General features: G+C 39.5%; 2 protein-coding genes across 3 annotated transcripts in view; one reads left to right on the top strand and one right to left on the bottom strand.

Annotated features, from left to right (window-relative positions):
* LOC122060397 (mediator of RNA polymerase II transcription subunit 4) overlaps positions 1 to 12,946 on the bottom strand; it is a 75,112-nt gene extending 62,166 nt beyond the window's left edge. For both annotated transcript variants that reach the window (XM_042623475.1, XM_042623474.1), the window contains exon 1: positions 11,521 to 12,946. In XM_042623475.1, coding sequence (XP_042479409.1) covers positions 11,575 to 12,894 — 1,320 coding nt within the window. In that variant the 5' untranslated portion in view covers positions 12,895 to 12,946 and the 3' untranslated portion in view covers positions 11,521 to 11,574. The remainder of the gene's footprint in view (positions 1 to 11,520) is intronic.
* The window catches only part of LOC122060396 (ankyrin repeat protein SKIP35-like), a 93,006-nt gene that overhangs the window by 33,342 nt on the left and 41,707 nt on the right, over positions 1 to 17,957 (top strand). The gene's annotated exons all lie outside the window — the stretch shown is intronic.

The raw sequence follows: 17,957 nt of genomic DNA, 5'->3' as shown, positions 1-17,957 counted from the left end.
AACCATCTCTCTTCTTTCTCCTTTCCCTTTTCTTCTTTTAATTTGCAGTACGGTATAGGAATTGCCCCAATTCAGGATAAGCTCAAAGAATGTCTGCTACGTTGGTTTGGGCATGTCCAAAGGAGGCCTTTGGATGCCCCAGTACGGAGGAGTGACCAAATGCAGATGATGGAGCTAAAAGGGCTAGGGGCAGGCCAAAAACAACCATTGATGAGTTAGTAAGGAGAGACATGCAAAAGTTAAGTCTTCACCCAAGTATGACATGTAACAGAGCTACGTGGAGGGCTAAGATCCGGGTTGTCGATTCGTGAGTGGGATGTACCAAAGTCACTTTTTTTTTTTTTTAATATATTCTCATGGATCCATGTAGCCGACCCCATTTAGTTGGGATAAGGCTAAGTTGTGTTGTTGTTGTATACTCATCATTACGTACAATTGCCCGAATGAACGAAAGTTAAGTGTATCGCTATGTATCAAACCTTGTTGGCCGATACGGTATGGTTCAGTACCAATGAAGCTCGGTAACTCGATACATCTATTTAAGGGGGCAGAATGCCTCTTATAAAACCAGAATTATGAACAAACTTTGTGAGGTGAGGTTTTGGGCATTTTTCTCTTCAAAATTACCCCAATAAACGATTCCCGAAAAGTGGGACCGACGTTTTTTGAGAAAAATCACCAATACTTCTTCTATTTAACTGAGATCCGGCTTCACCGATAACAAGCAAGTGCATCTAGTCGCTCTTAGTTTTGAAGAACCGCATCTTTTATAACAATTTCAATTTAATGCACTTATTTGTCAATATGGTGTTAGCCATTTTAGTTTTTATGCATGATACATGTTGTAAATTGTTTATGGGAAAAAACTGAGTATGCTGCCGGTATACCCAGAGCTATCTCTCTCCTCCTCTCCTTGGAAAAGTCCCCCTATGCCCCTCCCATCCTAGCCCTCCCATTAGTTATGCTGCCAGCTCTAGAAAAGCCGGCAACATACCTAACCTCCTCCCATTGTTTATTTGTACTGTTGTTCTTTGGTGCAAAAGTGTGTGTCCATGCATATCCTGTCCATTTATGTGCGTATCTTTAGCATATCTTTGATACGATATACTCCGATACGTATCTTAAATTTAGCCGACCGATACGGTGACCGATATTGATACTTTAATCCTTGTTTGGAACTCAAAACCCATTGGTCAAATGTAAACAAGATTCTGGTCTTAGATGAAGGAACCAAAGCCCAAAATTTCAAGGACATCCAATGGTGGGATCTGGATTTACGATTTAAATCAGAAACAGGTAAATATCCTATTTTTTAGGAGATTTCACAGATCTCCAGACCCAGACTGGATCCTCCTGAACTTATGGTCAAAGGTGACAAATAGAGGGAGGAATCTGGTATAAAAGATTCACAGTGATCCAACGGTTAGGTGCGGGGAACTGATGTAGCTCAAATTTGGTAAATCAACACCATAGTTGTCAAGGCGTTGCTTAGGGAATGACTAGGCATCCAGGCGGCCTAGTGGGGGTCTGGGCGACTGTTGTCTTACTGTAAAGCGCAACACTTATTTATGTTGAATATCATTTTACTTAAGATAATATCCTAAATAATCTAATACCCCCTTATTTGAATCCAATAAAAATAGTTGAAAAATCAAATTCCAAAAGGATAAAATGTCAATCCCCAGTCCAAGAACAAAATCTGGATTTTGATTATAGGGGCGATTTTAAACTTTCAAATGCTAGGGTTTTTCTCAATTCTGAAATTTTCATAGATTTTGTCATGGTAAAACATTGCTAAAAACCAAAAGTCCAATAAAATTATCTTTTGTTTTGATGTCTATAAAATTATTTTCATTTAGGCGATTTTAACAACATTGGTGCACTTTAAAATAAGTTTGATAGGAACCTAACTTTGTCATTACAACTCAGATTTAAGTAACCTTATGGTTGCTGGAAAGCTGGTTTTCTGCTTTACCTAATTCAAAAAGTCTCATAAAAATAAAATCATTTGACTAGTCAAACTTGTTAAGGAACAAAAACATTGTAAATGTTGATTTTTGATGATTAATTTGACTTAATGTTGATTTTTTATGATTTGATGTGGCTTAATGTTCATTTTTGATTACTTGATGTTGATGGTACAAGGTGTATGTAGCATCCTAAATAATGTTAGAAAAGAGGAAAAATAAAAATCACATTTGGTCGCGAAAAGACATCTAATTACTATTGATGATTGATAAGTCACATACATTGGAAATTTGAAATGACATAACATAAGCAACGTAACAAGTAACAACATAGTTGCATAAAGTACATATTAGTAATAACTAACATAGATATAGTAGACAACTAGCCATTTAGACTCCATCTTAGAGACCTAGACTCTTAGTACTGAAAAGAGTGCTAGGCCATATCATCATATCCTCCATATTGTCGATGTTGATGTCAAAATATATTTTACTTTGATTATCACAAAGGCTGGCCATGTCATAGTATGACGGAAGTAATACTCAAAGTCTGCCACAACAACCCTATAAACATCATTAGCAACATACTGGAGATACCCAATCCTTGGGTAGATATCTCTAAAACTAAATGAGCCGGATCAAGATCCACAACTAATGGTTGGTGCTTGACGGAGTAAAACCTGCACCGACATGTATGTCTGGGGTGCTGGAATCCCAAAGATGCTATCCACAAAACCTGACCCAAAATGCTGGAACCCTTGGTCTGTAGAGCCTTCTGGAAATAGTCCTGAAGTCATATATATCTACCATGCCCATCTCCTTCCGACTTCCGATTGTCTGGTCTAGTGGTCTCAGTCCTAATTTAAAATGGGACAGCAACTGGTCATCATCTTCGGTCAACCTGGGGCGTGGGATGAGTGTGTCGAACTGCTGCATATTGTCGGCTTCTGACATGGTTCTGGATTATTATAAATTAAGCTTGTCAAGTAGGCGTGCTGTGTAGGTAGCCGGTAGATTCTTGCCCTCGAATTCTTCTTTCATTTCAAACCAAGTACTAGGGGCTTTTCTCCTTTGCTGTAACCTCCTTTTATAGTGGTTCTACCACTTCTGAACCTGTCCCACCAATTTGGTCTTTGCAAGCTTCATTTTCTTTAGCTTTTTCATTTCGTGCCAATAAAAAATAGACATCTAGACAAGAAAACCAAGCAAAAATAACTCTGGATCATGCTTGCCATTGTATTTCTTGAGCTCCAAGTACACCTTTTGATTATCATCGTTTCGTGCATCGTCATAGTCCTCCAAAGTATGTGCCGGTGTGGGAATTATTTGAGATCCTCTCCTGTTGATATTGTTGGCAGTGGAATGTCCTTGTGTAGCTTCAGCCCTAGGTGGTGGGGTGAGCCCATCCATTGAGTTAAACCTCTGCTCCATACTAGTCACTTGGTTGGTAGTTCCATCCTCAATTCAATGAGATACTTTATAGAGTCTTGGAGACCACTAGAGGCTTGAGAGGCATTATTAGCCATAGGCTCCGACACCAAAGTGATGGAGTGGGATTATCATTTCAGTAGGTTACCCACTCAATAAATAGGATCTCAGGGATCCTTTTTTACCAGATCTGAGTGACTATGGAACTCAAAATTCACTGGCCAGATGTAAACAAGATTCCGGTCAGATGTTATACTCCCATGAAGGAACCAAAGCCCAAAATTTCTTGGACATCTAGTGATGGAACCTATTATTTCGTAGATTTCACAGATTTCCAGATCAGCAGACTAGATCCTCCTGAGTTATGGTCGAAGGTGACAAATGGAGGGAACAATCTGGTATAAAAGATCAATAGTGGTCCAAGGGTTAGATGTGTTGAACTGACACGGCTCAAATCTGGTAAATAAACACCCAAAACAGGGTATCCATAGGAGGCTAAATTCTGACTTAAAGTGATGAATAATGTCAGACGATTAGATGTACTTGTATGAACATTTAATAGAGTTGTTGGTTCTGTCCAGGAAAATGGGAGATTAGTCAGCAAGTAGAATCTACAGGGACCATTATATTGATAAGAAGACTGCCCAACAGCTGCCAACTCTTAACAACCTATTGGGAGTAAATATATTATTGCCAATCTGGATTTTTGGATGGAGATAAGCAGCAAGAAAAGCTCCCCTTATCTGCATCCAGAGGATATTGTTAACAGGATTGAGTCCCTCAATCGATCTTACTCTGGTGACCAGTAACAGTCTTTCTTCGACAGTCCTTCAGAACAGCGACAAAACTTCAAAAGAAAGGTCTCAACAACTTAAAGAATGATATTGGAATTGCTGGAAATAGGTAGAAGAATAGGCGAAGAAGGGTAGGGAAGGGAGGTGTCTCTCACCATAACTCTCTCACATAGCAACTGACTCAACTTAGCACCTGCACAAGGCTTCTTTCTTTATTTTTTCCTTTATTCAAATCATGGGGTTATGTTCCCCTTTAACGTTGATTTATAATGAAGCAAACCAATTACGAGGCTGACTTCTTCAGAAATTCGTAGCTTGCTATTACAATAAAAAAGAAACTGAAATTAGAAACTACCTAGGGCACGTTTTATAACGTTTCTGCCGTTTCTGTGTCCAAAAACGTTAGAAACATAAATTCATGTTTTTGGGAACAGAAACGGATTTTTAGGTGTTTGATAAACCTTGTTTCTGGAAATGTTTCTTGTAGATTTATTTTTTTTAGACAATATAACCTATGTGCTTAATCGATGGACCGCCATTGAAGCTGGAATCTTCAGATGGAAGACGCTCGCAAAGGAAACGGTGATGACAACCGGTCGATTCGCAGTCCTATCAGAGACTTAGTCGAAGAACTACCGCTTCTCCCAGAAATCGCCCATCACCACTCGGTTCAACTACCTCCACGTCGGCCCCTACCGTCGTAGGGAGTCTCATCGGCTTCCACCTTCAGGAGCGATGGAAGTCGTCCCAGGAGTCTCTCGTCGCAAGGAGTCGATCATCGCAGGGAGTCGATCATCGGCTTCTCCCAAAAATCTAGCGAGGGCGGCAGCGAAGGTGACGGAAGCGTCGCAGGTGGTGGTGGTGGCGAGGAGGATTTTAGCAGGAACACTAGGTTGGGCTTCTGACAGATCCCCCTGAGATGCCCAAGTCTTGAAGAAATCCTCCGCGATTCGGCAATCGATCAGGATGTCCAGAATCCAGTGAAGTTTTCCTGCCTGACATGCAATCTGACCGGCGTCATGAAGCTCCGATGATGCCGCCTTGAGGAAATGCTCGCGAAGGAGTTGCAGACACCCATCGAACGTAGAGTACAGGGACTCTTTACTGAGGTCATTCTGGGATGAGTTCTCTTGAACGCGAGCACTGGATTTTTGTTGATGGTAGTCGTTTCCAGAAACGCAGAAACAAGTTGAACTTGTTTCGTCTGGGGCGTTTCTAGAACCATAAATAGGTAGAAATTTCAATTTCTGTTTCTGAAAGCAAGTGAAATGAAACAGTTTTGTCAAACACTTTTTGTTCCGTTAGAAACGCGTTTCTTGAAACGTTATCAAACGGGCCCCTAATCTCTAGTTACAACCAAACTGGAAACTACTTAGAAATAGAAACAAGATAAAAACAGAAACAAAAATAAGAAAGATCTTCTAAGAGTAGTCCACACAGGGCAGCACCTGTCTTCCTGAAATAACTCCCATGAAATGGCCTGGGTGGCCCGCACCAAATCTTCTATCGCAAAGGAACGACTCTCCAACAAAACCCTTCATGCAGTAGCCAAACTGGGTTCCACATAATTCCTCAAAATCTGGAAAGTATCTCCTTTAAAAATCTGCTGATTGATGGCTATGTTGAACAGAAGTTGGGCCCAAAAATGGGCCTGCATAGGGGCCAAATCTATGGACAGAATATGCCTTTGTTTGGGCTTCCCATAAGCAAACCCATCTGACTTAATTAAGGGCCTATTTGGTCTGGTTTGTGCTGCATCATTGTTGTTTCTTCTCTCTTTTCCCCCTTACAATTTGGGATTTCTTTCTCTCTTCTCCGCCTGTTCCTTTTCTTCCATTGGATCACACCAGAAGGGGAAGATTCAGATTTGCATGGAGGAAAGGGGACGGGAAGAAGGAAGAGGAAGAAGGCACACAACCACAGGCCATGAAAGCCACGCAGGCCATGCTCAACAGAAATTTAAATTTCCTTTCTCAATCAACTATTCAACTGTTGATTATGCTCCATTGCATCACATACATAAAAAAGACTCCTAAAAATTTGAAACTCTTAGCTAGGAAACTAAGAACAACTTAAACCGAAGAACCAAATATCCTTTGCAGCTAAACTTCCTAAATTAAGAAGATTACATGTCATCATAAATTCCTAATAAAGAAAATAAATATCTAATATCCTACAAGACCAAATCCCAATTCGGGCTTGGTTCTCGTCGGGGTTCTCAAACAGGTTCGGCCTAGTCAAGGATGTGCTCTTACATCAACCCACCACCAGCAGATCCTCCAATTGATATACATCAGAAGTGTTTTACAAGTGGGTTTCTTTCTTTGGAGCTGTATAATGCTTCCAAAATATGTGTGTTCGGTTACAAGTACAGTAATATTTAAACAATAATCATGATGTGGTACAACCTGGCATAGTTTTTAAGGCGCTGCTAAGGCGTTGCCTTACTAGGCGCTGATGCGGTCTAGAGATGGTAAGGCGGTGCTCTGCCTTATGTGAAGTGGCGCCTTATGGGTTTTTTTTTTTTAAACACATTTTAAAATTACTTGATGAAGATTCCAAATATAGATTTTTTATTGGTAGGTGTATGGTTTTGCTAACACTTGAGATGTGCGGGATCAACTTTACTCCACCAAAAATAACCGAAACAAACAAAACAAAAACACGATTCACAAACGGGGTTTGGATTTTGTCAAGGGTTTTAAGAAAGGGCTTTGAGAAGGAATCAAGGAACAAGGAAGAACCACTGATCTAGGCGACTATTTTGCTCCGACAGCGGTGAGCTTCATTCTTCTTTGACAGGAGTAGAAATATAGTGGATGACCTTAGGGCTTAGGCACTCATTTTAGCATCACAGAAGTAAGTATAATAAATACTTGTATTTTTTATTTCTTTTCTTTATATTTATAATTTTGTTTCATAATTATGTATTTATATTATATGTTAATATGTTATGATGATTGATGATTGAATATTGATGATTGATGATTGATGATTGATGAAGATGAACGTAGTTTATTCACTTTATTGATTTGTTTTCTTGATGAATATCTTACATTGGTATGAATTTAAACCTTTAATATTTATTTAACATATGAGTAATAGGATTCAACTAGGATTTGAGCCAAATAGATTGGTTTTACAAAAAAAATTACACAGGAATGCTTTAGTCAATAAGGCGACGCTTTATGCCCGCCTTATCGCTAAGGCGCTCCGAAAGACCCTCAAACGCCTCCGTCGCCTTACCACCTTAAAAAATATACTTGTATTCTATGGGGAACATTTGCTGATGACACCCGGACCTGTCTGTTGTGACTATACCTGGAAGATAGACAAGTTCTCTAAATTGTTTGAGGAATCCCATTACTCTGAAGTGTTCACTGTGGGTGGTCATAAATGGTACGAATTAATTCATGCTTCCACCATTTGTAGACTCTTAACCCAAACTAGCAGTTGAAGTCTAAAGACTCTAAACTGTTCAGTTCTTGGTTTCAGGAGACTAGTTCTCGGGCCCAAAGGTAATGTCGAAGAAAAAGGCCAAAGCCTTTCTTTGTTCCTGAAGTTGAATGATACAACAAACCTTTTCTTTGGCCGAAGAGTGCATGTGGAGTACCAATTGCGAGTAGTGGACCAAGTCAAGAACAAGCACATGGAAAAGAAACGTGAGTCAGTGCTACTGAAAGTGTAAGTTTGCTTTTCTCCATTGCCATTATCTCCTTAAGCACGACTTTTAGCTCATGCATTATGTAATAAATAAATAGAAAGGTCAAATCAATTTCTATTTCCCAAATTCATGAGCATTTGTTTTTGGGTGCAGTGCAAAACTGGTTTGATTACTCAACTAAGGGCCCGTATGATAACGTTTCAAGAAACGCGTTTCTACTATTTTTGTGTCAAGAAACGACAGAAACGGAACAAAAAGCGTTTGACAAACTCGTTCCGTTTGTCCTGTTTTTATAAATAGAAATCAAAATTTATGGTGATTTTTGTTCCTAGGAACGGACATGACGAAACAAGTATGACTTGTTTCGCCGTCTCTAGGAACAGCTTTGGTGCCCAAAAATCATAAAATCCCCGACAAAATAGCCCCTGCACCCATTTCTCTTCAGAAGCCTTCATGCAAGAACAGAGAGAAGTCGCCTTCTTGCAGAGATTCGCCTTCTTGCAGAGAACCTGCAACCCTTGTTCAGTGCATGTTAGCGGAGCTCCAGCTCCCCTAAAGGAGCCTTCGCTCAAATAAAATTTCCTAAAAGCGAAGCCCCAAATCCAAAGGACAGAAGGGTTTGATCTAAGGGTTTGTTTTTGTGCTTCGAAGATTTCAGATCTGTGCATTGACGAGAAAAAGAAAGGAAGATAGGGTAAGGAAAAAAGTTGAAAGCCAGGGGAGGAATCGGTGCGTGGGCCGCTGAGGCCGAGTGTGCTGAAGCCGAAGAGCGAGAGAACACTGCCGCCGTCGCCGCCAATTCTCAACTCACCGATGGTGATGAATCTTTGAGTTTTCCAAGTCTAAAAGAAGTTGTGGTTGCCAAGCCTAAGAAGAAGAAGATGACGCTATCTGAGTTCAACACCGGTGTTCACGTTGACCTAGGTGGAGGCAAGCGCGATTACTCCATGGAGTCCAAGGGTTTAACTACAGACGAGATGCTTCGATTGCCAACTAGCCCCAAGGAGAGGACTCCCGAGGAATTGGAGCACCGTCGCCTCGGCGATGGGTTCCTGATGTGGATCCGGGTTCCAAAAGTCGGAATCGGATCGCTTAGGCCCCACAAGAATGACTAAAAATCTCAAATTTAATGGTTGGGGGGCAATCTTGTAAATTTAGGAACACTCTAACACTTAAAAGAGAGGAAAATAAATGATAGGGTCAAATTGAGATAGAAATTAAAAGGGGAGGGGTATTCTGGAATTAGTAAAGGAATGAGGAAATAATAGAACTAAAGTTTAAGAAAAGAGGGGGTTAATTGTAAATAGAACAAACTAGGTTACTTAAGAATAAAAGAGAAGTCATCTTCTACCTTAGGTCACGTTAGGGAGCAAAAAAAACAGCGGTAAGGAGAAGTTTCAGATTGATGGAGCTCCTTCAACAAGTCTCGGTTTGGGCTGATCTTCCAAACGAAGGCTACCAACCCTGTGGCCTCTTGATTCCGACAGAAAGGTATCTCAAACCAGCAATCGATGAGGAGCAAATTGGACCTTTAAGTTAGATCTGGCGGTGCCTACTGTTCCAGATCTGGTTGAGGAGGAATGGTTCCCAAATCAACAGGACTCTCTACCTTAGATTCAGATGTTTGAATCGCTTTATGGCTTCCTACAACTACTCCAAGTTTCAAGCCAACAGCCTTGGGTATGAAGGAGATCGACCAACTGTGAGGTGTAACTAACGTCACCCAGAAAACAGAGTATCAGAAAATTCAACAGCAGGAAATAATAAAAAGGTTGGGAGGAAGAAGATTAAAAAAAATAAAATAAAAAATAAAAAAAGGAAAAAAAATGAGATTTCAGAGAGTCAGGGAGGGGAAAAAACAGCCCACGGCAGCCATGGTTTCCATACCCAAATTTCAATTCGTCAAAACTTCAAATCTAAAACTGAGTTCTTCTCTATTACATGACTAATATAAAGGAAAAATCAAATAATTAATGGAAACTACTTGAAAATGGAAATTAATCTAAAATTAGAAACTAACTAATACAAAAGAAATTGTTTCTAAATCCAAAGAGAATCAAAGCAAAAGATTTTTTTTTTTTTCCCTCTAAGTCCATCGTGCAATTGCATCACTAGATAGATTACTCAACCCTAGTTCTACATTGGATTCCCTCGGAAATTTAATGGTAAGTACACAACTCCCTGATCTATCAATTCCAGACAATAGTAGCCCAAAAGAACAGGTAATATTTTAATAATAAATTCCTGAAATCAGGTTAGGCGATAGTTACAGATTCAGATTTGAGTTCGGTGAATTATCACAGCAGGGCTGGATTTAGGGCATGAGAAACTATGGCTAGGGTCATATAAGGTGGAGGGTTTCACACTCAAAATCTCAAGCCTATAGGGAAGGAATGGTTGATCCGCAGGTCTTCTACTCAGACCCAAGGGTATCGGCGTATCGCCAAACAATAAGAACCAGTAACAGTAAAATACTTCTACAATTAAGAAAAGGAATTCAGGAAGGAAGATCAGGAACAGATAGAAAAGAATATAACAGAAGATTAGAGGAGAGGGAACAGACCTGGAAGAAAATCGATCACAGTAGAGAGAGAAAAGGACATCTCAGCCAACAGTACCACATATGCACAAAACTCTAAGAAAAACTCTTCCAATTCAACTCTCTAACTATGGGACTACATCCACATACAGAATAGAGGAAGAAAAACTCTTAATTCCCTAGCTATCCTGGAAATAGAAACTGTTGCAAAGTAGGAAACTACCTTGGAGAAAAAAAGAAACTGAATAATACTACATAACAAACTCTAATAGAACCCAACTACCTTAATAGAAATAAAATAACCCAGATATCTCTACTAAAATCAAAACCCATGTTTAAACCAGATATGTAATTTGGGCTTTCAGAGCAGCTTATAATGGTCCATCCATGTTACTGCATCACTCCCCCAACCCCCAGTGTAGATCTATTTCATTCTATATATTTTTTTAAATAATAGCATGGATGGTTGTCCGGATCTGTGTCAAGACGTGGCAGCACCACCCATGGTAGACCTCCAACTAAATCCCTTCCTAACAACTATAATCGGCCAACCCATTTAGTTCAACATTTCCAAAAACATTAATCAGACCTCTCTTAATCTAGAAAAGGGAAGTATAGGCTTTCTTCCCAAGAACATTTTTCTTTTCTTTGATAGGTTTCCCATTAACTTGTTACTCTTCTTGGTTTCTCTTCTTAGAAAATGAAATCAAGAGTATGCTTATATAGATTAGACATGCATATTTAGACAGACAGTCGGCCACGCCTTTCTAAGAGATCTACCACCAAGACACAAACATGACCATCTTTAAATGTATGTTCAAATATGAAATGGACCCCAAAAATTAAATTTCCAGAATCCAATACATCTACCCTTAATTTAAAGTTCTACAGGAAAATGTTATCCAGATTAACTACCTTAAACATCAATTATGATTAAACCTACACTGGTATCTTCTAGCATGATTGCTATCAGGCCGCATATTCCAAATATTTAGAATTTGATCCTCAACTTCATGTGCATAAAACTAAATTTATGTCCAAAACTTAAGGAATTTGCACTACAAATGTACACATTATTCTATAACTGGAAAATATCCACCTGCCCTTAAAAAAAAAAAAATAAGTTACCTGAAATGCTTCAGAAACATTTCAACTCCCAGGAAACATCACAATTGCAGAATTTCAATCTTCATCATCCTCTTCAGAACTTCCCATGTCACTACTATAGTCGCTACTCGCATCATCCTCATCCGGATTAATGTCAAGCTGAACATGCCGAACCTGTATCGGCTCAGGTGCCCTGTGCAGTGGCATCTGTGGAACAACAGGTCGTGGCTGCTGCTGCTCCTCACGGTTACTAGGAAGAACAATGGAATCCAAAGAGGGAAGTGGCACCGGGTCCCCTGGCTTCCAACCAGGCGGCGGCACAAGCGGCATATCGGTAGGCAATTCCACCGGCATCCCAGGCCGCCAACCTGAAGGTATAGTGAGCTGAGGTGGGAAGAGACCCTTAATCGCCGCCAAGTCGAGAAGCTGATTGGCGTCTGCGGTTTGTGCGGGCTGTGGGGGAGCAGCCTCAATCAAAGTCTCAATAGCCTTTTTCTCGCTTTCAACTGTCTTGGGTAAGCCAACGTCAAGATCAGCAAAATTGTACAGCTGCGAAGCACGCATCTGCTCTTCTTGAGGCGCAGGTGGCAGGGCTCCACGAAGCGGAGCCACCCCGGCCCCAAATTCCGGAGGGGCAAAGGTTGTGTAACTGATCCGATGTGCGTAGGACATAATATCCGATAAACGTAAGGACGATGTAATGGTGGTATCACTAGCAGTTCCTTCGGAGGTATTACTAGTAGAACTGGAGCGTTTGGGACGGCGATAATCGGAGTAATCGTCGACCAGGAGGTCGAGAACATGCTCGGCTTCCTTCATCTTGTTAGCGAAGGCCCGCATAGCAGAGTCCTTAGAACGGATATCAGAGGCGATCTTCTGCTTGGCATCTTGGAGATCGAGAATTTCTTGGAGTTGGGCAACGGCCTCAAAGAGTTGAGTCTGGAGAGTGTTGAAGAGGGCGAGTATTTCTTTGGTGGTGGATGGAGAGGATGATGAGTCATTGTGCTGGGGCAGATTCTGGGAAGGGAGGAAGGTAGGGAGAGAGCCACGGTAGGAGGAGAGCCACATCGATCGGTTGGGCGAGACTTCGAAGAGTTTGGTAGCGAGTGAGGCCATCTGGAGGAGGATGGATTGAGCTCGGGAGAGAGGAGGGAGGAGGGGGAGAAGAGCTGAAGAAGTGGTGGTGGTAGTTAATGTGGGGGTTGTTGATGGAGTCTGCTGCTGCTGTTGCTGCTGTTGTTGTTGTTGTTGATGAAGGGGAACGAAGCTCTGGTGCTGAGGGGTTTGTGAGGAGAGTTTAGGGGTGGCCGGATTTGAGAGAGACGGTGAATTAGGGTTTGTGAGGCCAAGCCTCGCCGGTGACTGTAGAATCGACGCTTGATGATTTTGCTGCATTTTCGCTCTCTTGGAGACAGAGGTGAGAAGTCTTGTCCCTCGGTTCAGCTTATAAGAATAGGTTCTAAAAAAGGCACACCGGCGATACCGCAGATGTATTCGACATCGGCTCTTGTAAGTTAAAGCCGAAACGTTTCCGAAACGAGACGGATCGTTTCATTCGTCTCTAGAGTCTAGATAAGAAAAACTTCTTAGGTATGAACTGATCTCATTATGTATCATGGTTATATATAAAGATGATTTTGGATATTGAAAATTGAAATACAATTGACCTAATCTATTATGTTCTCTCAATTAATTGAGTTAGATAATTGTGATGAGAGTTTATAATTGTCTTTTATATTTTTTTTGTTAATTTTCAATTTTAAATATCTATTATTCGATGAATTGGAAATCATATAAACATAGTACAAACAAAATAAAATAACAATAACTCCATAATTATAATTGAAAACCTCGTTATAATTATGAATTGTTTATTATTATCATTGGAATTTCGAAAAGAACAATTAGGAAAATTTCAAATGAGATTTCCATCCTAATAACCATATTTAAAATATTTCGGATTTAGTTCACAATCATATTAGATAGTGATTACAAAATGTTCTTTTTTTTTTAATAAAAAAAAAAAAAAAATTATATCAAAAAATTTCATTGATTACCATGTAGGTTTCCATTGATTTAGACCTGATTTTAATTTCGATTATATTTTCTTAAACCCTACTTTTATGTTTAACAAAACAAAAAAAATACATACAATCTAGGCAAGAATGTGTGCCGTGGAATATATGACTTATGCTTCATTAGGTTATTTAAATTTTGTAGATGCTGTAACTATCAAGATCAATGTGATCAATTAGGTGTCTCCTAGAAGTTGGTTAGTTACCTTTCATTTTGTTTTAAGATTTTTCTTTTCTATGAATTATTTGTAGTGCTTAGGAACGGCCCGTGTGATTGCAACATGATTTGGAAAATAAATTGATAGTGATTTTGAACCTGTTCTCTATCAATTCATTTTCCAAATTCTGCTTCAGTCACACCGGCCGTTCCTGTGCACTACAAATAATTCATAAAAAAGAAAAATCCTAAAACAAAATGAGAGGTAACTAACCAACTTCTAGGAGACACCTAATTGATCACATTGATCTTGATAGTGACACCATCTACAAAATTTAAATAACCTAATGAAGCATGAGTCATATATTCCACGGCACACATTCTTGCCTAGATTGTATGTCATTTTTTTTAGTTAAACATAAAAGCAGGGTTTAAGAAATAACAATCGAAATTAAAACCAGGTCAAAATCAATGGAAACTGCGATCAATGAAATCTTTTCATATAATTTGGTTTTTTTCATTAAAAAAAAATTGTAATCACTATCTAATATGATTGTGAACTAAATCCAAAATATTTTAAATATGGTTATTAGAATGGAAATCTCATTTGAAATTTTCCTAATTGTTCTTTTTGAAATTCCAATGATAATAATAAACAATTTGACTATAATGAAGTTTCAATTATAATTATGGAGTTATTGTTATTTTATTTTTTTCGTACGATGTTTATGATTGCTAATTCATCAAATAATAGATATTTAAAATTGAAAATTAAAATAATAATAATAATAATAATAATTAGATTACAGGATCGAGATATGCTAAAATCCAGGGAAATAGTGATCTCCTGGTTCTGTATAGCAATCAGGACGAGATAGGTGCAATACCTTACTCCGATCCAGCAAGGAGACTAACACTGAGATGGGTGCAATACCTTACTCAGAGCTAAATTTGTGCTTAAATAAATTAAACAAGCAAAGAATAGAACCATAGACTGGAATAAAAGATATGGAATTGCAGAAAATTAAAAAGCTGCTTAACTAAATCTATATCTTGGAATCAAGAGGCTCGACTGTAGGCTTTGATCCAAGGATAGAAGAAGAAGCTGCTATGTAGATGCAGATGCTAAAAAAAACTAATAATGCAATCAAAGATAATACTTTGAAATATAACTTTTGAAATTAAAGATTACAATATTTGAAGATTTTTGATCTAGAGTTCTCGAGTCTCTAGATAGGCTTAGGACGGTTTGGGTTAGAGGATTTGAGAAGAAGAAGGTTGGGTTGGCTTTGAGCTGCAGGTAGCTAACCTTTGATGGACGATCAGACTTGGGATGATCGGAGTTTGCTGAAGTCCGGCGGGATGCTCGGAGAGATCTTGGAAGAACTTGTGGAGGCTCAGCTTGCTTCGGAGCTTCTCTCTCTAAGTTCTAGGATTTCAAGTTCTCCAATGTTCAAGTGCTTTGGGAGAAGGGGTAGTGCTCCTTTTATAATGTAAGGAGGCTCATTTGGATTACATGTGGATTTGGGTTGCATTTGGGTTTTATTTGGAACCGTACCAAATTAGGTACTATTTGTTATTTCATTTGTCACTATTTGGCACTGTGTACATAAATTTGCATTTGGAGTGAACAGTTGCTGCCGACAATTTGTGGGACTGTGGGCGCCGAAAGTTGGAGTTGCTATCGACAAATGATTTGGCATCTTTGATGGATTTTCTGTTGATAGTTGATTTGGAATCTTCAATGATCTTACCACGGCATTCCACGTGTCAGGGACACTGTTCTCCGTATTGGTTTGATCAAGAATTTTGTATCCTATTTATTTGAGCCGGATATTGGCCGGACTGTCCTATGACCTGGGACAGTAGCAGTACCCCCTTTCCTTAAAGGTCGTCCAGGGTTAATTGACTAGGTGAAATTTAACGACTGCACCACGTCGGCTAATTTATAACCGTCTTAGCAGACGTTTTGGACCAAACTTATTTGGTCGAGGAGGACTTTGCATTAACTGCCCGTCGAGACCGACGGGAGGTAACTTCTTTGAATTTGCTGGAGGAGGACGCCGTAAGACTGTCAGGGACGAAGTCAGGGTCAACCTCATATGGATCTTGCCCATAACAGAGTTCATGGGCAGGAACAGATCTTTGCATAGATTTGAGACTGTAGGCACCATCACTGGAGCTTTCATTGTCTTCATTGTCTGAGTCGGAACCGAGCTCTGCTAAACGAGCACGAAGGGCTTCCTTCTCACTTTTGGTGCTTGATTTGGAGGAGCTTTGGATTTTTGGAACAGGCTGGAGACCTGTGAGGCTTTTGATTAATGCATTTTTTTCACATTTGGAGACATCGCAGTTGTCCCACCATTTGATATTGAAAGACCGGCAGAGGACTGGGGCAATCCAGTCATTTATCTGATAGTCATAAATTTGGTATTCCCAGAATAGTATCCATGCGAGGCGGCAGTGGAGAAAGAATCTGAGAAGATCTGGTTGGTGAGGTTGGGGTGTTGAGTTTTGAGAAAATGTTTGGAAGGAATCTTGGATTTGTGGGGGTAGGATTTCCTCCATAGGACCATATTGGTCCCACCATTTGGGAAACCAATTGGGAGTTTGGTTGTTAAATTTGTATTCAAAACAGAAGAACCAAGAGTGGCGGTTGGTTCTATTTTGAAAAGTGAAAGCTTTGAACCAGGCTTCCTGGTAATCCATGTATGTATAATTTTGTGGGGAAAAGGTATTTGAAAAGCTTCTTTGGTTTAGGGGATGGGTCCCCCAGTCTTGGAGAGACAGGATTTTGCAGATGGTTACAGTTGTGTGTGTAACCAGAGTTGGGTCAGTTCTGTCATAATTAAGTTTGAATCTGACAGAATCAGTTTCTACGAGAATGTACTCGTAATATTCTTGATTTTTTGCCTGGGAGTTGGAATAGTGATTCCATCCTTTGTAAAAAACTGCTTGTGCCATCATGATTGGCGAGCCAAGATATTTGTATAGGGGCTCTTCAATAGTGAAGAGGTCTTCTTTGCATGTCTTTTCATAATATTGGCTTTTGAGTTTGGAACCTTGTGCTGTTTGAAGAGGTTTGGCTTGTGTGGTTTGGAGGCTGGAACCAGCCTTATTTGTGGGTTGGATGGGTCCTGCGGTAGAACCTACTACCACAGCATGGGAATAAGGTGTTTTGGTGGTAGCCATTTGGGTCTGGCTACGGGTAACAATTTGATGAGATGGTGCAGCAGAGGCAGCAGCAGCACCATAGCTAGATTTGGTTTTGACAACAGAATTTGAGGAAGTGGACTCCTTAGGGGGAGCCATCCTGATAAGGTTAATTTGAGGAATCTGGCCCTGTAAGAATTCACGGGTAAGAAAGTCAGGGACAGAATTGGATTCTCCTTTAATATATTCTATCTGAAATTCAAAAATTGATAATAAAGCTTGCCATCGGGCAAAAATTTGTTTTGATGCAAGATTTGAAACATCATTTTGTAAAACATATTTAGCTGCGCTACAATCAACACGAACTAAAAATGGTTTATTTAATAATGTATTTTGAAATTTTTGAATGCAGAGAACAATCGATAAAATTTCCTTTTTGATGGTACTGTAATTCTTTTGAGCAGAATTCCAAATACCAGAAGTAAATTGGACTAATTGTTCTTTGTTATTATCAGGAAGTCTTTGTTTGAGAATTCCTCCATATCCAATATCAGAGGCATCAGTCTCAACAATTTTGAATGCCTCAGGATTAGGAATAAATAAACAAGGAATTTCTTTAACAAGGTTTTTGATTGTTTGAACAGCAGTTGTTTGGGTTTGAGACCAGGGAGTAGGTTTCTTTTTAAGCCGAAGGTAGAGAGGTTCGGCAATTTTACTGATTTGTGGAAGAAAATCACGAACGTAATTTAGACTTCCTAAAAATCTTTGTAATTGAGTTTTATCAAGGATTTGATCAGGGAATTTTTCACCAAAGGTAATGGCCCGATCAATAGGGGTAAGAGTACCCTTTTCAATCAAGTGCCCAAGAAACCTGACTTTGGTAAGAAAGAATTCCATTTTCCTCTTTGATAAAACAAGACCATTTGATCTAATGATTTGATAGAATGTTCTTAGGTGTTTGAAGTGTTGTTCAACAGAATTTGAGAAAACCAGGACATCATCAATATAGACAATAGTAAATTGTCCATAGGGATTGAATATGTCATTCATAATTTTCTGAAATTCACTGGGAG

Source organism: Macadamia integrifolia, chromosome 14 (assembly GCF_013358625.1).
Source record: "Macadamia integrifolia cultivar HAES 741 chromosome 14, SCU_Mint_v3, whole genome shotgun sequence".
Lineage (NCBI taxonomy): Eukaryota > Viridiplantae > Streptophyta > Magnoliopsida > Proteales > Proteaceae > Macadamia > Macadamia integrifolia.
This window is presented reverse-complemented; position numbering and strand designations above follow the sequence as displayed.